The sequence below is a fragment of the Ahaetulla prasina genome, chromosome 7, assembly GCF_028640845.1.
Source record: "Ahaetulla prasina isolate Xishuangbanna chromosome 7, ASM2864084v1, whole genome shotgun sequence".
NCBI lineage: Eukaryota > Metazoa > Chordata > Lepidosauria > Squamata > Colubridae > Ahaetulla > Ahaetulla prasina.
The window spans coordinates 82,821,779-82,844,110 of NC_080545.1; the positions used below are offsets into that span (position 1 = coordinate 82,821,779).

The window sequence follows — 22,332 nt, forward strand, 5'->3', positions numbered from 1 at the left end:
TTTGTCTCTCTGTGTACATTCTGTCCCCCTCACACCCCTTTTCATGTAAAAAAACATTTAGAGACAAGAGGGCACCACCAAAGCATCTAGGAGTGTTAGATAAATAAGAGGATGAGAGGATATTATGGAAAAAAGTGTGACTAATGCAGAGAAGAGAAAGCAGGAGAAAGGTCATGAAGCACAGAATGGGTGGCTGTCGAATACTCTGCGTACTTTGCCTTTAAGGGGCTTGGAAGTGTAAACTGGGAGGAAGGACTGAGTAGCCAAAAGGGGAAAGGTTTAGTTTGGGTGTCAATATGCTCTGTGGCGTGGAAGTTGCACACATGTTGCTACAGAACCAAATGTTATTATTTTTATGAAAGAATAACACTGGTTTTATTTCTCTTGGATAGAAAATGATGCACCACAGAAAAGAGATGGAACTGACATTGGATCAACATTCTATATTACCAGAGTCTGCCTGTGTTCAAAAAGTTGACAGTTTGGCACTTATTTTTTATTTTATTTTATTTGTTTATTATATTTTCATCCAACCTTTATTATTTAATAAGTAAATTCAAGGCAGCGGATACACATCATATTCCTTCCTCCTCCTATTTACCTCAGAACAACCACACTATGTGGTGCGCTCAGTGGTGAAATCCAGCTGGATCTACCTGGCTCGCGCGAACTGGTAGAGCCAGGGGTGAGAAACTGCACCCACCCACCGGGACATCATTACGTCCTGTTTTTGACCCTCTGCACATGCACAGAAGGCTCTGTGCATGCGCAGAAGAGGGGTGCACTCTTCCATTCCCGAACTGGTAGTGAAGGTAAATGGATTTCACCGCTGGGTGTGCTGGGCTGAGGGAATGTAAAAGCTTTCACAACTAGGATTAGAATTCACAGTCTGCTTGGTTTTTAGCCTTGGTGCCTTAATCACTAGATCAAACTGGCTCTTTTCAAGCCCAATGACTTGACAAACTAAAATTCAGGTATGTTTACCTGTAAAGATAACTTTTGGTTATGTAGTTCAGCAGCAGTTTTTACTACAGGTTTGCAGCATGAGACCTGAGGCAATTGAACGGAGGGGTTACACCATTACATCTAAGCTACTTCCAAGTCCTTCTTCAGAGAATGTAGTTATTGACATTATAGGACCCTTTGATAGGATTCCAGTGGGTTACCATTGTGCTATAATGTTGATTGACTATTATAAATGGCCAGAAGTAGATATGGTATCACATTTCGGCAGGAATGACAGAATATTGAAGAGCCGTGGTGGAGCAGTGGTTACAGTGCAGTACTGTAGGCTACTTCTGCTGACTGCTGGTTGCCAACAGTTCGACAGTTCAAGTCCCACTGACTCAGCCTTCCATCCTTCCGAGGTAGGTAAAAAGAGGACTCAGATTGTTGGGGGCAATATGCTGGCTCTGTAAACTGCTTAAAGAGGGCTGTAAAGCACTGTAAAGCGGTATATAAATCTAAGTGCTATTGCTATATTGTTCTGTTGCTTTCAGTAGGGAAGGAGTTTGTCTCTAATAATGGGAGGCAATTTACTTATGAAAATGTTTAGCAAAGAATAAAATTATGGAGGAGGACGTCAATGTATTATTATCAAGCAAATGGGAGACTAACATGTTTGAGAGATTCAACAGAATCTGAAAGATAGACTACTTACAGCAAAGTTATAAGGAAAAAGTTAGGAAAAGTTTATCATGGAACATTAACAATTATATACCATTGAATAACACAGAGAAGTACTGCATGGAAGCTCTGGTATCGAGAAGACAAAATGGTGGAATGGTTTTGATGCAAGTGTTCCTTGTATCATCATCATAATCATCATCAACAACAACAACAACACACACACACACACACACACACACACACACACACAGAGTGGATGCCAATACATGGAAGAGAGAGACCAGATGAATGTGGTTGGCTCAGAAGATCAAAGCCAGATACTGATTTAGGAGGGCATATGAGGAAAAGAGTGGAAAAGACACGAGAGAAATTTTTAAAGTATAGAGGCCAGGGTAGTGGTGCTAAGGGTTAGAAATGTAAATGTGATTGATGTGTAAAAGATTTTAAAATATAGGTACTAGAGATAAAAGAGATACAGTAGTAGATTTATACCCTTTGTAAATGTTTTAAAAGAAATGGGTTTCATATTTACAAATTGTTTGATGGATTGGGGGGGTGGGTAGAATGCTTCCCACTTTCCTATGAGAAAGGGATGGCCACAGAGAAAAACAATCATGGTTGCTATCTTGACTTTTGACACACATCTCCTTATTTATTATTTAATTAAGCAGGAAGTAAGTTAAACAAAATCAGTAACAAGTTGAAGCTGAAAGATGGGCAGTCCAAACAAGACATCTGCCAATTTGGACAAAGCATTGTGTTATGTAAAAGCTGAGTCATGCAATGTTATGAGGAAGAGAGATGTACCTTCTGCCTTTAAGGAACTTGGGAGGGTACGCCAGGAGAAAGACAGGAGTAGCCAAAAAGGAGATTTGGATGTTGAAGTACTACACTGTGAGGAAATTGCACCTGATAAACATTGTGTGAGGTTTATTACTGCCTAGGGGACACAACAGAAACATGGAAGAATACATAATATTGCATACCATCTTGTAAATTCCTTTGATAGGACTCAGCTTAATTTCTAATGATGCCATCAATGGAGGACTTAGAAGTTTTAGATTCCCTTTGGTAAAACTAGCTAAAGGATTCCCAAATACAACAAGATTTTTCAAAGGAAGTGAAGTGTCCATTGCTACTGTCTCTGGGAGGGTCTATGACAATTTGCTGAGGCCAACTTGCCATGGCTAACTCACCATGGCCAACTTACTGTCAGTTTTGGAAGACTTTTCTTCTTCTTCTTAACTGCCATGTATTTTAGCTGGGGAAATTGGGAGGGGTTGTTGGAGCAGTAGAAAGTTAGTCATAACAACATTCCGTATTCAAGGACTTTTGCCTGCACCTGCTGGAGACTGCCTGAATCCTGTATCCAGTTGAGTGTGAAGAGTTGATTGGACAATGTGATGAACTTGTGGGTGTGGGGCAGGGCTGTGAACTGTAGAGCTGGGTGTGGAAAACCTGGAAGCTTTCAGATTTGGGTTTTTCCAGATGTGCCAACATGACATCTCGAATAAATTGGAACTTTGAGGAACCTTAGGCCTCAGAGATTTAGTTCGTTGGAGGTGTTCCTTGGAACCCTAACAACCATGGCCAACTTACTGCGGCCAACTTGCTGTGGACAATTCACCACGGCCAACTTATTTATTTATTTATTTATTTATTTATTTATTTATTTATTAATTTGAGGACAACTTGCTGTGGGACAAGAAATACTAATATCAAAGAAATGGTGGAATAGAATCATTACGGAAAGGATGCAAAAGGGCGAACCGAATGAAATGTGAATGGCAAAAAATTAAAATAACTTTTTATTTACTTTAAATCATTAAATAGAATTGTTAAATTGTCCCAGAGTGGGTTGTTCTGTAGCAAGTTGGCCATGGTGAGTTGGCCATGGTGAGTTGGCCACAGCAAATTGGCTGTAGCAAGTTGTCCCATTCCCCTCTGGGAAGGCAACCCCTCTTTTACAACACTGAACCCGGGGTTTAAAAATTATCTAATTGCCCTGCTGTCTCCTAGAGATGTGTAGAGAAAAGGCTGACTACAGAACAGAAGTAGAAGGTGTGTCTACAATGGGACATACACATAAACATCTGGTGATAGGGAGATATAGAGGGTAAGGGAATGGCCTTGAGAGACAGAAGGCAAAGACAATGGTCAGATAAAAGAGGGTTGTGTTCAGGGTAGGAATGTAATGTGAGTTAATGTCTTAGACATAAAGATGAGGTGGTGGGAATGCATTCAGTCTTGTAGGATTCCATTAGTGTAGATTGACATTAAACATATTACAGAAATACATGACATTCATTTAGTCTGATCTACCCTGAAGGGCTGAATGACGGAGGATGGAGAATAACACTCATATTCTACAACCCAACCCACCCCCCAGAGAAAGGAGGTAAAGTGAACATGCAAAGCAAAACATAAAAAATGTTCAGAGGTCAACCTGAATCATTATTGGGTTGCCCTGCTTTTCCAGAGTTTATCCATTTCCACAAAATAAAACAAATAGAATTCTGCCTAAATAAAGACATGGGTACCCACTGGCATGTAAGGGGAAGGCAAGGAATTCTGCTGCATCTGATTACTATGGGGCAGACTCAGTTCATGCCATCATTCTTGAGGCCAGAGGTTGAGATCAACTTTTAAAAAATGGTCTGCATCCCAAACAATCAGACTGGTGTGCTAAGATTGTAGAGAAGAGCTTGAATTTATTGATGGGAGAATGGTTTTCAGCCATCTCCACTAAAGGAGCAAGGCGGCTCGAGTGGTTAGAATGATGAGCAGGAGGTTAGCAAGCTCACGTTCGAGACCCAAGAGCTGCCATGAGGCGGGGTTGAGTTCTCGTCCTTCACTCCAACTCCTGCCGAGGACAACTGGGCATACCCAAGACAACAGTGATGTCACCGGCTAATCCTTTCAATCTGGAAGCGCTTCAGTGCTTTTGACTAAAGTGCAAAAACCACCTCCACTAATCTACCACCCCGATATGCTGAGATCAGAAGTGTGAAAATGATAGAAGTACGACCATACCATTGTGACATACATCTCATCACTTTCATATGAGTAGATCATAATGCAAGTACAAAGAAGTAGAGCAAGGGTGTCAAACTTGATTTCATTGAAGGCCACATCAGGGTTGTGTTTGACCTCAGGGCCAGGGTGGGCATGACCAAGGTGGGCATGGCCAGCTCAACATCACTCATGTCGGGGCACCTGTGGTGGCCCGAGTGCTCTGCCAGCAAAAATGGGCTCCCGAGCTCCATTTTCAACTGCAACGGCTTCCTGCAACCCTCTGCCAGTAAAAGCGGAGCACAGGGAGGGGGGCTGCCCACAGTCCTTGTGAGATCCATTTTCAGCTGCGACAGCCTCCTGCAACCCTCTACTAGCAAAAATGGAATTTGAGAGGGGTAGCATGTGTGGCCCTCCCATGCTCCATTTTTGTTGGCAGAGGCACCGCGGGCCGATGCTTCACTATTTTCAGGCTGGGCCAGATCCTGTCCGCAGGCCTTGAGTTTGGCACCCCTGAAGTAGAGCTTACATGATGTTGGCAGGACAATCCTTTCATCATCTGCTCCCTCTTGAGCCTTAGCCTACCCAAAGATACTTCTACATCATTTTTAATGGGATGGGATTTTTATTCCAATTCACTGGAGGTGTGAAAAGTTGGCTGGGTAAGTGGGAAAGAAGAGACAGAGATGTAGCCTCTCTGCTTCCTATCCAAACAACACAAACACAAATCTGGTGGTTGCAATCCACTTATAATTTTGCAACCTTCCCTTAATGAGGAGCCAAAACAAAAAGTTCTACAATTTTAAGTGGTCTTCTTTACATAAGGAATTTGTTTTCTAAGTGAAAGAATGCCAAGGTTGTCCAATTTCAAGAAAGTTCACACCCCACATATGTAACACATTTACTGAGTCAGAGAAAGAAAACATAACATGCCATTCACCTAAAGCAGTGCTTCCTAAACTCGACAACTTTAAGATGTCTGGACTTCAGCTCCCAGAATTTCCCAGCCAGCCTTGCTGACTGGGGAATTCTGGGAGTTGAAGTCCAGACTTCTTAAAGCTGCCAAAGTTGAGAATCACTGACCTAAAGGCACTGGTGCACATATCATAAGTCCATGCTGTTTTGCCACTCAAAAGCCAGTAGATGTACTTCTTACTACTGTTGTTATTTCCTGCAGGTAGTTGCAGGCATGGGTATTCATGCACCTACCTGAGTTCCAGTAGTTGTTGCAATTGGACCAGGGTAATACAGCTGAGAAGGAGTTGAAGAGGTAAAATAGGGCCCAAGACAGAATGACAATGTAATAAATATTCAGATAAGATTCAATCACTTGTGAAGCATATCCAATTCCTGAAAGAAGAGAAAAGATAGGTGTGTTTACATAAAACATCAAGACATCAAGGGTATTCAAAGTGTGGTTTGTTCAATTAACACTTTTCTGGGTTCACGTGTTCACAACAAACTAATTATTACAGAGGTGTCAAACCCGATCATTGTGGGCCGTATTGTGACACATTGCGATGTGTTTTGCCTTTGTGGAGATGGGGTGGGTGTGGCCTGTGCAGGCCATATCTGGCCCCTGGGCCTCCAGTTTGACAGGCCTGAACTATTAGCAATATTAGCTAGTTTTTTTAAATAATATGCTAGCTAAAATTGATATATTGATATTGTTTCCTGATTGCTTATTTGTAACCTATGACTATCATTAAGTGCTGTACCTTATGATTCTTAATAAACGTATCTTTTCTTTTATGTACATTGAGGGTATATACACCAAGACAATTTTCTTGTGTGTCCAATCACACTTGGCCAATAAAAACATCTATTCTATTCTATATCCTTTGGACAACATCCAAGAGACAATAAGATTCGTCCCACTTCCCCTCCAAGGTCGGGCATAGAAGCTGAAGGAGGAGGAAGAAGAGGAAAAAATACAATATTGGTTTTGACAGCTTCTTTTTTCATGAATTTTTGGAAGCAAAACTCAGCGCAGAGTTTTATTTTGAAAACGGTGCAGTGCCCTTGATCTACCTCTCAAATGAAATTGTTAGATTGAACGTTGTTGATGAAATATGTATTTATCATCACATGCGATTTGGCCTTTAGATTGGTCATGCATCATAGCCCAAACATAACTCTTGTTTGGAATATGTACAATGGAAAGCCTGTCAGATGAATTAACTCTTCTTTGCTGATGTTTCCGGGTGCTAACAATATACATGAGAGAAAATGGAAAACTCTGGAGAAAAACAGTAGATTCAGTCTATGCAATGTAAGCCAGTGGTGAAATCCAAATTTTTTTCACTACCGGTTCTGTGGCTTGGCTTGTTGGGCATGGCTTGGCTTGTTGGGCGTGGCTTGGCTGGGTGGGTGTGTCAGCGGAAGGATACTGCAAAATCTCCATTCCCACCCCACACCAGAGGAAGAATACTATAAAATCCTCATTCCCTCCCCACTCCTGGGGGAAGGATATTGCAAAATCTCCATTCCCACCCTACTCTGAGGCCAGCCAGAGGTGGTATTTGCTGGTTCTCTGAACTGCTCAAAATTTCTGCTACCGGTTCTCCAGAACCTGTCAGAACCTGCTGGATTTCACCCATGATGTAAACTATAGGATAAGTACTTTACTTTCACACTGTTTCATTGTACTATCACCTTAACCCACCTTAACTTCAGGTCTGCAGTTTAGGGTGCAGGGGTTAGGGACCTTGTAGGCTTATTCTTTAAAATAAGCGTACAAGGTTATTATAGGCAGCTAATTTATAAGCTGCCTTATTGGTTCTTCTTTTGACCCCACTCCAAATGTTGAGACTGGCCCAGCTTGGTTAAAAAAAAAATCTGCAATGATGCAGCAGCATTTCCATCAGGACATTTCTCAATGAACATAGTCAGAAATAACACTTTCAGTTTGGCATTATAAATTTGGGGGGATAACTGTCATAATCTTTGATGCTTTGCACCAACATGCATCATATAAATAAAAGGTTTTTTTTAAAAAAAAAAATCTAGCAATATGCATTTGGGGGGAAAACTTGCTTTTCAGATTTCTCTTATAAAGTCGCTTGTAGAGCAAAACATATAAGCTAATGTACAATTTATAAACTTTGTTCATATTCTGCTGGCCGACTTCCTTACAGTTGCTCTCATTAGACGCATTCTAACGTGGATGATCTCTGTTGTATTTCTGCCAATCCTTCTCACTTTGCTGCCTGAGACAGACCCAATGAGCACCCTCCCATTCTATTTCCAGCAGCCAATTGGGACTGGCCTTTGAATTGTACTCAGCACTGGTTGTAATCCATCACATCTGGAAAACTGCAGAAGGCTTAAGGAATGCTGAACTGGCTGTGTAGCATAAATAGGAGAATGGAGAAGAAACAGCTAAGAAGCTCTACCTGATCCAGGAAGAATAAGTTAGGGGACAGAGTGAAGGAGGAGCCCAGTACTCAGCTGTGTATCCTAGCAGTACAAATGGCTGGCTGTATGATGTGTGGTGTACCATCAGTTTGTCGTGTCCCACTCCTCCACTGACGGCCGGGTCAGGGAAATCCGAATCAGGCGTGCCTCTGCAGCTCTGCCAAAGTCCTAGCAAAGTCCTCAGGGCAGGCAGGAGACCAGAAAGTGACTTCAGCAAGATATGTTTAGACTTTGCCTGACTCAGAGAATGCCAGAAAGCAGGTCCTTTATATAGGCCATGGGGTGTGGCTCTATGACTCAGCACTTATCAGGCCTGCCCCTCCCTTCCTTCTGTTGCCTCCGCCTATCAAGTTTTCTGACGCGAGGGTCACTCCAGTCTGCAGCTGTTGGCAATTGACCTCCCTCAGGCTCACATGCTGTGGAGGAGGGGGAGGGGTCTAGTTGCTCCGTTTGCCTGGGCATGGAGCCAGAGCTGGGGCCTGGAGATACTTCCTCCTCTTCAGCCTGTCTGGGCATGGAGCCAGGGCTGGGGCCGGGAGGCATACTAGGACATTCCTCCATGTTCGGAAGCAGATAAGAAAGCCCCGGCTGTGGTGAGATCGGACGAGACACAACACAGTTACTACAACATCACCAGTAGTGGGATTCAAATCCCGGAGCTACCGGTTCGCTATCGGTAGAGTGCAGTGCTTCAGCGCATGCACAGAGCATTTTTGATGACATCTGGGTGGGTGGGTGAAGCTTCCCACTGCCGTCGCTACCGGTTCTCCTGAACCGGGGCGAACAGGTAGAAACCCACCACTGAACATCACCCATAATGAATGGACACCTCTAACTCTGCAATCCATCTCTCTTCCACTTCTCTGTACACAAGATTAGAATTAAAATGGCCCTTAATCTACAAACCTCTGTTTATGTAAAATGTTATTTTGAGCCATGTTATAAATCAGAGCTGAAGGCAAAGAACTTGGGGTTGGGGAATTCTGGGAGTTGAAGTCCACAAGTTTTAAAGTTGCCAAATTTGGAGACCTCTGCTCTACTGCATCCTATGTTATTCCTATTTTCCTCAGCCCATCTTCCAGGCTGTTTCATTGTTGAAAACTGTGCTCCAGCACATCTGCAAAGCCCCATGCATGAAACTTAGGCTCATGAGAAATGATTAAAATTGATCTTTCCCATCTGCAGATTGAAATTGTGTAAATTGGTTGTTTTTGAACAACCCGCTAACACAATTGATTGAGGCTGACTAAGACACTGATTTGCAAGCAAACTATATACTTTGGAATGGTGCAACCCACTATGCTAAAATGTGTTAAGCTAGTCCATGATCTGAATGGAGCCAAGAGTCTTCTCTACTGGGCAGGATGCAGACTCTGATTTGCTGGCTGGCCAGAAGAAAAAGAATTGAGTGCATAATTAACATAAATAAAATCTAACTTTTGCAAGAGAGGATTAACCTCTACTCAAAATGTTTTCAATATCCAGCTGCTTCTGGAAAGAGATGCCTTCACAAACCTACCCCAGTTCATAATTTGCTTTGCTGCTACTTTCATCTAAATCCCATCACTGGACATGTTTAAAAGTAACCACTGGCATATCTTTTTGTTTTGATTCCAGATTCCTTTTCCAAGAATCTGCCCTTTGCTTTCTCCAGCGTCCTGGACGCGTTCCAACTCCAGGCGTGCCTTGTCCCAGTCCCCCCAGTCTGATCGTTTCTTTAGCTCTCTCTTTGGTTAGGCAACACTGATTCTACCTCCAACAGAAAATCTCAGGATGACTCACACTTTTATCTTTGAGGATAGGATGAAACAGGTGCACTGTCAGCCTTTGGCCTTCAGCCATGCCCTGTGGCTAGGAAACTCAGAGGGAATCAAATCAAAAGGTACACCAAGTTCTTGATGGAAAGTTACCAGCATTTCTGATGTACCACCAATGTACCTTCAAAGATAGGACAGATCTTTCTCCAGGCAGTGATTCCTCCTTGACTGGTGTATTGTCCCAAGGCTGTCTCCAAGAGGAAGACTGGAATTCCACAGATAAAGAGAAAGATGGCATATGGAATTAAGAAGGCCCCTGTTGGTAACAGAAAGGGAGGAAATGTTGGTGGAACAAATGTAATTTGCTAAATGTGCTTTCAAGAAGAAGAAGAAAGAACATTTCATATTAGGGTAATTATGCATATTTTCCACTAAAGTTTTGCAGCACTTGTGAATTTCTTTCCCAAAAGGTATTTAAGAGCAGGTGAGCTAAAAATGTCCCAAAGGTATAGTGAACAGACGTCCCGCTTTTTAATAATTTGTCCCGCGTCCCGCATCAATTCCAATAAGTCCTGATTTTTTTTGTTTCACTCCCATTCTGAAAATGGGAGGCGGCAACGCAAGAGGAGGAGGCGGAGAAGGGGGAGTGGCAGAGAAGGGGGCGCGAGAGGGAGGAGAGACGCCACTTGACTTCACCCGAGAGGAAGAGAAGAGCCGAGAGGAGAACCGAGCCTGCCTGGAAGAGCCGAGAGGAGAGCTGAGCCTGCCTGGAAGAGTGGAGAAGCAGCAGCCGCTCCTCCTCCTTCAGGCAGATGGCAAGACTCAGCACACATGCACAGCCCCCCTCTTCCCGCCCCCATCAATGGTGTCCCACTTTGCCATCGCTGAAATCTGGTCACTTTACCCAAAGGTGATTTTGAAAATGTAAGTTTCAAAAGGCAGTTGCCTTTTTAAAAGCACCCTTGGGACAACCATGACCTGGATGATTGAGAATCTCCACAGACGTGTGGACCAAAAATCTAGCACGTCTTTGCAGCTTTTTTAAGCACCCTGCTTTTTCCCAGAATTATGCAATTAGGACATGTTCTGCAAGATTCTTTCCAAATCCCTTTTTGGGAATTGCATCTGAAGCACTGCGCACCCTTGTTTATTAATTAAAACTATATATTGCCCATTGTCACTGTTTGAGGCAACTCTAGGAATGTGACACAAATTCTTGTATCAAGCCAAGAGTAGGCAACTCAAGGCATTCCAGATACTGCTGACTTGAAATACTGTTCTTCTTTCCAAGCAGTTCATGCTTCCTAGGAATATTGGTAGTTACTGTTCATCAACTTCTGGAGTACCACTTGCTATTTATCATTAAATCAGATCCTAATGAAAACTGCTTGAGAAAGAAGACAATGGTGAGAGCATAGAAACAGTTGTTGCTGTTAATTGCGAAGTTGTGTCCGACCCATTGCAACTCCATGGACAACGTTCCTCCAGGCCTTCCTGTCCTCTAGCATCCTCTGGAGTCCATTTAAGCTCATACCTACTGCTTCAGTGACTCCATCCAGCCACCTCGTTCTCTGTCGTCCCTTTCTTCTTTTCCCCTCAATCTTTCCCAGCATTGGGCTCTTCTCCAGTGAGTCCTTCCTTCTCATTAAGTGCCCAAAGTATTTCAGTTTCATCTTCAGGTTCTGACCTTCTAAGAAACAATCAGGGTTGATCTCCTCTAGGACTGACCAGTTTGATCGCCTTGCAGTCCAAGGGACTCGCAGGAGTCTTCTCCAGCACCAGAGTTCAAAGGCCTCAATTCTTTGGCGCTCAGCCTTTCTTATGGTCCAGCTTTCACAGCCATACATTGCAACTGGGAAAACCATAGCCTTGACTATACACACTTTTCTTGGCAGGGTGATGTCTCTGCTTTTTAGTACGCTGTCTAGATTTGCCTTAGCTTTCCTCCCCAGGACCAAGCGTCTTTTAATTTCTTAGCTGCAGTCCCCATCTGTGGTGATCTTGGAGCCCAGGAAAATAAAATCTGTCACTACCTCCATTTCTTCCCCATCTATCTGCCAAGAATTGAGAGGGCCGGATGCCATGATCTTAGATTTCTTAATGTTGAGTTTCAAGCCAACTTTTGCACTCTCCTTCTTCACCCGCATTAAGAGGAACAGTAAGGAAAATTAAAGGCCTGGGGTTATGCAGATTGTAATCCAACCAGCTAAGGAAGGCTATGTTATAGAATCAAAAAGACACTGAATTGTTATCATGTATGACTAACACCTCTGACCTTGAAAAAGCTAATGCTTTCTCTATCTCTTTGCTGCTGTTTGGTGGCATCTGGGTTTTAGCAGCTCAGAAATGGTGGTCCTAATATTAAGATTTCTCCAGATAGGGGAAATTCCAAAGCTGCAAGCATCTTAGCCAAAGTGTGATTCCCTGGGAATCAGGCCAGGTGATTCTTAACAATGTCTTTGTGGTACATGGTTTCTTTTGTTATAAACCAAAGCTAAACAAAAGTAGAAATCAGCCTCATTAATATCCTGGCAGATTCTTTGAGATGATCGGAGATGATTTATTCATTTGTTTGCTTGTTTTGTTTATTTATTTATTTTTATTTTTCTATAGCCACCCAGCTCACAAACGACTCTGGGCAGCTTACGATTCAAAAACCTATGTATTACAATTAAAATCATAAAATTTATTCTTATTTCAAAAGAATAAAAATCTTTAAAATGCAAAAAACAACAACATTAAAATATCCGAGGAAAAGGTAGTCCTCAACGTACGACCACAATTGAGTCCAAACTTTCTGTTGTTAAGTGAGATATTTCTTGCCACAGTTGTTAAGTGAATCACTGCAGGCGATACATTTACTAACACGGTTGTTAAATGCATCTGGCTTCCCCATTGACTTTGCTCGTCAGGAGGCCGTAAAAGCAAAAGACATCACATGACCCTGGGACACTGCAACCGTCATAAACGTGAGTCGCTTGCCGAATGTCCGAATTTTGATCACCTGGCCATGGGGATGCTGCAAGGATTGTAAGTGCGAAAACTCTCCTAAATCATATTTTCAGTACTGCTGTAACTTTGAACGGTGACTACATGAATTGTTGTAAGTCGAGGACTATCTGTACCATTCAAGGTATGTAAAATGCAAATGAACTCAATGGATCTTTGGACCTGAGAATGCTGAAACAACCCTTTTTGTCTATGCCAATCTTACTCTTTTCATTTGTTATCTTATCAGCACACCCTCTGTGTAAATTGCTTCCCAAGTCTATAAAACTTGGTTGAAAGTAGAATCATATAAGCCAGAGATCTTCAAACTTGGCAACTTTAAGACTTGTGGACTTCAACTCCCAGAATTCTCCAGGCAGCTGACTGGAGAATTCTGGGAGTTGAAGTCCACAAGTCTTAAAGCTGCCAAGTTTGAAGACCTCTGATATAAGCCAAAGATAGTTCATCAGCAATGGCTTTTTAATAGAGTAGACATTCCTTGATTTATGAATTTCCCACTCTCTTCCTTAATTGAAATACAAAAGCAGCATCATTAAAGTGCTGGGTTTTGTTTTTTTTAAAAAAAAAGATATTTCACAACTTGATCCCACACTTTTGACCGAGGCAGAGATCTGTGAATCAAAATCAGCAAGTTTATTTTCAGGATGTTTCATGATTCTAATCTCTCCATAGACTATGGGCAAATCCGCGTACGTTATATATAAAGAAAAAAATGGGCCTTCTTTCATGCTTGAATCTGGTACTTTTCACTGTTATTAAATTACTCTGTCAACATCTGAGACGGCGACATTGAGGCCACGCCCCTGCGTGCCATTTCAGAATTGCCACAAGTGAGGAGGAGAGAGGGGATTGCATGGGGCGCACAGATGGGTGTGAGGGGTGTCGTCCCCAGGGACTCACGGGGGTGGGGTGGGACAAAGAAGCGAGGAGGAGGAGCCAGCGGCATTTGAGGCTGGCGAAGACACCCAATACCTCACACCCATCTGTGTGCCCTGTGGAAACCCCGCCCTCCTCGCTTGTGGCAACTCCGAAACAGCGCGCAGCGGCATGGCCTCGATGTCACCATCTCGGACGTTGACACATTCACTTGATGTAGAAAATCTGGAAAAACAAGATTATGCATCAGGGCCTACAGGACTATCAGAACTGAATTAGCAAGGAAGGCAGTAATAAGAAATTAAAGTCCAGTTTCTGTTCTGAATATAAGATTAACCTCTTAAGAATTTGTGGGCATGGTAAATGAATAAAAGAGGTGGAGGGAATAGGAAACACCACAATAGCGCTTAATTTACTAAATAATTAAATAATTTGGTTCGGCAACCCAACAAGGCAGACACAGACTTCAGAGAATAATTAGAACTGCAGAAAAAACAATGGCTACCAACCTGCCTTCCATTGAGGACCTGTATCTTGCACGAATCAAAAAGAGGGCTGTGAAAATATTTACAGACCCCTCATATCCTGGACATAAACTGTTTCAACTCCTACCCTCAAAACGACGCTATAGAATGCTGCACACCAGAACAACTAGACACAAGAACAGTTTTTTCCCAAACGCCATCACTCTGCTAAACAAATAATTCCCTCAACACTGTCAAACTATTTACTAAAACTGCACTACTATTAATCTTCTCATCGTTCCCATTACCCATCTCCTTCCACTTACGACTGTAACTTTCTTGTTTGTATCCTTACGATTTATACTGATATTGATTGTTTCCTGATTGCTTATTTGTACCCTATGACTATCATTAAGCGTTGTAAGTGTTGTACCTTGATGAAAGTATCTTTTTTTTTATGTACACTGAAAGCATATGCACCAAAGACAAATTCCTTGTGTGTCCAATCACACTTGGCCAATAAAAATTCTATTCTATTCTATTCTATTCTATTCTATTCTATTCTATTCTATTCTATTCTATTCTATTCTATTCTAATCCGAGATGCAAAGTTTTGGGCCTTTATGTGAATAGGAACTTTGAATCTTCAGATTTTTCCAAGAGTTTTGGGGTATTTGTGGAGCTTAGAGTTGTGGAATGCAAGAATTTTCTCCCTTGGTCTTTCCATCCTGCATGCTACCCATCCTAATTTGCTCAAATGAACTGTCTCAGTGGCCAACCCATAAGGTATAAGCTCCATCACTTTGCGGGGGGGGGGGGGAGGAAGGAAAAGGAAACACATGCTTTGTTTTCCACACTGACCCATGTTTTCTGGACTGTTGCAATCTGTTTGCAATACAAACAATATCTGTTTGCAATACTCGCATTCTATTTCCTAGAAAAAAAACCCTGATTTTGTTTTTTATGGTTCTTTGGCTAGTCCCGGCAATAATAACTCTGAGTGAGATGCATTTTCCCATGATGGACAATTAATTGCAAGGCCTCAGCAAGAAGTCTTTCCCTCTGGCCTGAATGCTAGTCATCATTAAAAACATTAGACCTCTGACATCCTCGACTATTTTCTCAGTGCCAAGTTAAATCCGGATAACTGGAACTTGAGGCCAACAATAAAGGCGTGTTAATTTGCATCCATATTGAACCCAATGCGATACATGGAATAATGCATCCTCAGCTGTATTTTACACAAATGTGGGTCATTCCCAAACTCCAGTTTCAAGTTCATCGAGTGTGCAATATTTAGTTAGTTCATCAAGCACTTCTGCTGAAGGATAACATCTTACCAGTTTCTCAAGCACAATATGTTGTCATAGGGGAAATGTGATTTCCTGTCTCATTATTTAGTCTATGGTGACCAAGTGTCCTCCTTTAGGGAGGACAGTCCTTCTTTCATAAGTTCTGCCCTTTCTCGAAAAGTGTCCTTTTACATGTCCTCCTTTTCGATATTTGAAGACTAATCTGTAAATCTCTGTATTCGATCGATGTCGATCCGATCTGTTGCATGTGATGTATTTGACAAGATGATTCGTCAAGGCTTGGTACAGTGTGACGAGAAGCGATTATGAGACGCATGCGCTCCACACAGGAGAATTGTTTTGAAAGAGTGTGTCGCGGGCAAGTGGCTTTGTTTACTTCTTACCGAAACACGACATGGCACACACGCATGCATTAAACTCACTTCTTTCTCAGTGAAAATTCAACCATACACAGGTGAGCACAATAATTCACATTTTATTAATTCATTATCTATTTAATAATTTCCAAATATGTATAATTTTATTTACAAGTTTATTCGCTTATGTTATTGTTTCGGTTTTAATAATTAATTTTATTTATTTATGATATTTTTTTCTTCAATTTATTTGTGTCCTCCTTCTCATTGTTAAAAAGTTGGTCATCTTATTTACTCAATGGTCTACACTGAGACTGCACGTGGAATGTAGCTATAGAAATGTGAGGAATCCCTATTGAACAAGATCTGTTGTGCCATTAAAGATCCTGACGACTCTCCCACTCTCTGTAGGTTCTCCCCATGAATATCTATATTTTAAATTAATTCTCTGGCGGCAGTGTGCTCCTTTATCGTATTCATTCACTTTGGTATTTGCAATGGAATTTAGGGGATCAAAAGATGAAGCAACCCAATATTATAATGCAAGTCCCACCTCTTATGCACTATGAAGCGAGATACCCCTATATAGATAGTCCTCAACTTTCAACAGTTCATTTAATGACCATTCCAAGTTACAACGGCGTTGAAAAAAGGGACCGATGACCGTTGTTCACAGCTGCAACCTTTGCAGCATCCCCATGATCACGTGATCAAAATTCAGACGCTTGGCAACTGTTTCGGACTTATGGCCACTGATGTGTCCCAAGGTCACGTGATCCCCTTTTGTGACCTTCTGACAAAGCAAAGTCAATGGGGAAGCTGGATTCACTTAACAACCGGATTACTAACTTCTCATCTGCAGTGATTCACTTAACAACTGAAGGAAGAAAGGTCATAAAATGGGGCAAAATTCACTTAACAAATGTCTCACTTAACAACAGTAACGTTGGGCTCAGTTGTGGTCGTAAATCGAGGACTACCTGAATAAAGGGAAGTCCCTGTATTGTGACAATGTGCCATAACAGCCACAAAGGCTATGTTAGTTTATATGTCCTATTGTTTCTCCAAAAGATCAAGAACCATACCTAGCACTTCCTCCTCCAAATTCTTCCACAAGTTAGACTGGAATGGGAGAGATGGGCAGAGGGGAAGTTCACTCTTACTCATTGATATTTCATGGCTTGCATTCTCCCTGTATCTGTTCATTTCTTTAAATACTACACCAGTGCTGCTCATATAGACTCTTGCCAAGTATAGTAGATATATAAAACTCCAGACAACAGCTGCTACTATCAAATAGTCATAAATAGAAATAGGAATATTTATGACCATTTGACATGGTCATTAGCCATTCCCATTCTGTGCCCATTCTACTTCTTCCCTAGACCAAGGATTTTAGCACAGTTTTAAAACAGAAAGTCTAACATATGGAAGGCTGTACAGATTTGTGATTTTTCCTGCTGATAGGAAAATGTGCGGCTTGTAACATTTTGCACTGCCAGCACAAACAATGTGCAAACAATCTGTCACACCAGATATGATGATGAGATGTTATCTGATGATTCACAGGTTGGTCCAACAGCCGATGGTTTTATTATGAGTTGTTCATTTTACATTGTAAATGTTTATAGCCAGTTTTATGCTTTAATCTCTCTATTGCACATCGTTTGCTAATCGTTTGCAACTTCACATTTGTTTCAAAGCTCTTGCATAATAAGCAATGGTCCCAAGCAATTTCATGACACTGACAAATTATGAATATTGGATACTTACCACCTCCGTTCTTGTAGCAGAGATAAGGAAATCGCCAAACATTTCCCAATCCGATGATCTCTCCGGCCACAGAAAGCACATACTCTACTTTGTTGGTCCACTGGCCTCTTTCTTCTAGTTCATCCTTCCCCTTCCGTGGTTTTGCCTTGGTCTCCGGCACAATCACAGTCCCATTGAGCTCCACATCCCAACTCTTTTTGTTCCCCATGGCCCTGAAAGTTTAGGGAAGAATGAGAGGATCACATCTCCACACAAAATTAATTTTTTTTTTGGCTCAGTCCATATAAATTGCAATTCAGTTCCCATAATCCTCCAGACAGCATGGCTTTCTAGCTGGAGAATCGGAGAGTAGAAATTGTCTTTCAAAATGACTCTGAGGCTGTGGCAGTGCTGAATTTACTATGCTGATAAATACCTATTCTGAGATTATTGCATTAGCCACAGGTTTTCATGTTCAGTTGAAAACATTATTTATCACGTACAAGCTTACAATGTAGCACTGTGATATGTCAGAAACAGCCTTGCCAAATGTTACTTTACTCATCCAATCCAAACATCTAGAGAAGGTCTCTAGACAACCTCAGTCTCCTGGGGATGACCTGGATATCTTTTGCAACATTAGCGCTCATTCTCTGGAATGAGTCTCTACTAAAGGTATGTTACTTTGGCTTTGTCCCACTTTGCATTTCATCATCATATAAAATTATACACTGAAGAATAACAGGTTCAAGTGGGTTATTTTAACTCTCTCTCTCTCAACACTCCACCTCCTTCCGTTTCTTTCTTTTTAGATCACTCATTTTCCTTGCATTCCAATTTTAGCTTTCCAAGACAAATTCTCTTCCCTAATTTGCACCTTCCACTGATCAGAATTTTTAGAATAACAGAGTTGGAAGGGACCTTGGAGGTCTTCTAGTCCAACTCCCTGCCTAGGCAGGAAACCCGACACCATCTCAGACAGATGGTTATCCAACATCTTCTTAAAAACTCCCAGTGTTGGAGCACTCACAACTTCTGCAGGCAAGTTGTTCCACTGATTAATTGTTCTAACTGTCAGGAAATTTCTCCTTAGTTCTAAGTTGCTTCTCTCCTTGATTAGTTTCCACCCATTGCTTCTTGTTCTACCCTCAGGTGCTTTGGAGATCGTGGAAAAGTTTTCCAGATGGCTGAGATACTTCTTATCTACCACCAACTTTTGCACTTTCTTTTCCATTTAGTTTTTCATCAACACATTTGTACTTGTTGTGCAAATCAACCTTATTGTGCCTCAGTCACCTCACCCTGCATCTTTTGCCAGGAACTCCAGAGATCTTTCTTACAGACATGGTATCTGGCTAAGCAGCTAAGCTGAAAGTTCACTCAAAGCAGAATCCTCCTCCAACTTATTCCTTCAGTGCTCAACAGATTGATAACAGTGTTTTCTAAAAGAACCTTAGTTGAGCTGTCACTCTAAATTGTTACTACAAATGCAAATCATTCAGCACAATGGAGTTTTTCCCCCCCATATTGAAATTATTGAGATGAGCATCAGTTCACTGACACATTAAGGATGAAACAAAGTAAATCTACATTACTATTTTAATTACTGTAACACTATTACTGTTTTAATAATTATTTATTTTAAGAGGATGGTAACATGATCTTTCTCATTGACGGCTCAAGTAGCAGACTCACCCAACCAACTGGAAGTCAATAGATTGCTGTCCCTAACTTTATGATCTCCAGGTTTATCTTCAAATCACTCTAGATTACCCACTTGGGAAGTCTGATGTGCTATAAAGTGACAGAGCTCAAGTCTGCCTTTCCTTCACCATGCTGGCATAAATTTCTTGGCCCTCTTGTAGAATCTGAAATCCGAGATGCAGAGCCACAAATTCAGGGAGGTAGATTCTACTGGAAGAAATTCCTAACAGTGCTAATAATTTAACAATTCTGCAAAGAAGTGAAGGAACTATTTTTCACTGGATGTGCTGAGATAGACTCCAATCTGCATCTTCTGGGAATACGTTAGTTGGACTTGTAGTGAGAAGAGTAGTTTGACCTATGAATTGGTCCCAACTTTCCATGGTGAAATGCCAGATAAACTGTATTTTGACAAAACGATTAAATTAGTGGACCAGCAAAATGCCGTGGACATACTATACTTGGACTTCAGTAAGGCATCTGATAAAGTAGACCACAACCTACTTCTTGGTAAGATAGAAAAAATGTGGAATAGACAGCATCACCACCAGATGGATTCATAACTCATTGAGATAATCCTCAGTGGAACTACATCTACATGGGAGGAAGCATATGGAGGTTCTGTCTTAGGCCCAGTACTCATCAACATCTCCATAAATGAAGTTAAATAGATGAGGGGATAGAAAGGGAAATCATCAAGGCAAAAAAAAGCCAATGCTATCCTAAGCATCCTAAGCAACAAAGATGATTAGGGGACTGGAGGCTAAAACATATGAAGAATGGTTGCAGGAACTGGGTATGTCTAGTTTAATGAAAAGAAGGACTAGGAGAGACATGATAGCAGTATTTCAATATCTCATGGGCTGCCACAAAGAAGAGGGAGTCAAACTATTCTCCAAAGCACCTGAGGACAGGACAAGAAGCAATGGGTGGAAACTGATCAAAGAAAGAAGCAACTTAGAACTAAGGAGAAATTTCCTGACAGTTAGAACAATTAATCAGTGGAACAACTTGCCTGCAGAAGTTGTAAATGCTCCAACACTGGAAATTTTTAAGAAGATGTTGGATAGCCATTTGTCTGAAATGGTGTAGGATTTCCTGCCTGGGCAGGGGGTTGGACTAGAAGACCTCCAACGTCCCTTCCAACTCTGATATTATTATTATTATTATTATTATTATTATTATTATTATTATTATTATTATTATTATTATTATTATTATTATTATTATTATCTGCATCAACAGAAGGACAGTATCAAGGTCACGTTAGTACCTCTTTATCCTGCTTTGGTAAGGTCACATTTGGAATACTACATCTAGTTTTGGTCAATAGAAAAAAGATGGTTAAACTTTAGAAAGAGTGCAGAGAACAAATATTATTAGGGAGCTGAAGACTAAAGCATATTATGAATGGTTGCAGGAACTAGGTATTTCTAATGAAAAGAAGGACTGGGTGACATGATAACAATCTTCCAATATTTGAGGGACTATCACAGAGAAGAGGTATTTCCAAAGCACCTGAGGGCAGGACAAGAAGTAATGAATGGAAACCTATCGAAGTAAAATCCAACCTAGAACTAAGGAGAAATTTCCTGACAGTGAGAACAATTGATCAGTGGAACGGCTTGCCTCCAGAAGCTGCAGATGCTCCATCACTGGAGGTTTTAGAGAAGATATTGGACATCCATTTGTCTAAAATGATATAGGCCAGTGATGGCTAGCCTTTTCTGGACCAAGTGCCCAAAGCGTGCACACGCACCCACAACCCCAAAATGTAATACATGTGCGGCCCCCTGCATGTGTCCTGCCCCCCTCCACATGCACGTGCCCCCCACATGCGCCCCACCCATTCACGTATGTGTATGTGACTCCCCCATGCACCCTGCCCCCCCACGCATGCATGCACGCCCCCACATGCACCCTGCTCCCTGCGCATGTGCGAGCACCCCAAACACACACCCTGCCCCCCCGTAAATGCACAGCAGAGACCCAAAGACCACCTGGCCGGCGGGAGGTCCACGTACATGCATGGTGGAGCTGAACTGGGGTGACAGTTCGCGTGCCCACAGAGAGGGTGCTGCATGTCACCTCTGGTACGCATGCCATAAGTTCGCCATCACAGGTATAGGGTCTCCTGCTTGAGCAGGGAGTTGGATTAGAAGACCTCCAAGGTCCCTTCCAACTCTGTTATTCTGTATTCTAAATGAAGATAATGGAAGAGTGATTTCACAAGCATAAGAATTAATACCAAGCAGTCAGGGAGTACAAAGTTCCTAATCAATGTTGCATGGTTTATATTTCCCCAAAACAGGAAAACAGACCATCCACAAACTCCAGTCCTGCAAAATAAAGGACCTCCTTTCAAATCATTTGGCCCAGAACCAGAAAAAGCTGGCTAAGCTCTCAGAAGAAGCCAAAATCCAACATCCAAGACATGTCCAAAGCTGATTTTTAACTGGGGCAAAGTCTTCACGTGGAAGGGTAGAACAGTAGAGAAGAAGTGGGCATACATACCCACCCGAGGCAAAATGGAATCCATTGGGTAAAGCTTAGTATGAGTCAGAGTCTTCAATGTCTACAATGGTGGCATCAGAAAAAAAGATAAGGTTTGGTAGATCTGCATTCAGCTATTTTCCCTCAGTGTGAAAGTGTTATAAAGGCAGATTTAAGCCCTGTCTAGGCTTGAGGGGCTATAAAGGTGTTATAAAGGCAGATTTAAGCCCTGTGGCTCAGGGGCTAGGGCACTGAGCTTGTCGATCAAAAGGTCAGCAGTTCAGCGGTTCAAATCCCTAGTGCTGCCGTGTAATGGGGTTAGCTCCCATTACTTGTCCCAGCTTCTGCCAACCTAGCAGTTTGAAAGCACGTAAAAAATGCAAGTAGAAAAAATAGGGACCATTTTTGGTGGGAAGATAACAGCGTTCCGTGTGCCCTTGGCGTTGAGCCATGCTGGCCACATGATCACAGACACATCTTCGGACAGCACTGGCTCTTTGGCTTTGAAACTGAGATGAGCACCGCCCCCTAGAGTCGGGAACAACTAGCA

At 41.9% G+C, this 22,332-nt stretch overlaps 1 protein-coding gene across 1 annotated transcript in view; it reads right to left on the reverse strand.

The window, feature by feature from the left end:
• The window catches only part of LOC131201699 (sodium- and chloride-dependent betaine transporter-like), a 78,053-nt gene extending 56,628 nt beyond the window's left edge, over positions 1 to 21,425 (reverse strand). Inside the window, exons 1-4 of the mRNA XM_058189799.1 lie at positions 21,314 to 21,425; positions 17,607 to 17,818; positions 9,997 to 10,131; positions 5,851 to 5,991 (exon numbers count right to left, since the gene is read on the reverse strand). Coding sequence (XP_058045782.1) covers positions 5,851 to 5,991; positions 9,997 to 10,131; positions 17,607 to 17,818; positions 21,314 to 21,390 — 565 coding nt within the window. The 5' untranslated portion in view covers positions 21,391 to 21,425. The remainder of the gene's footprint in view (positions 1 to 5,850; positions 5,992 to 9,996; positions 10,132 to 17,606; positions 17,819 to 21,313) is intronic.
• Between the last annotated feature and the right edge of the window lie 907 nt (positions 21,426 to 22,332).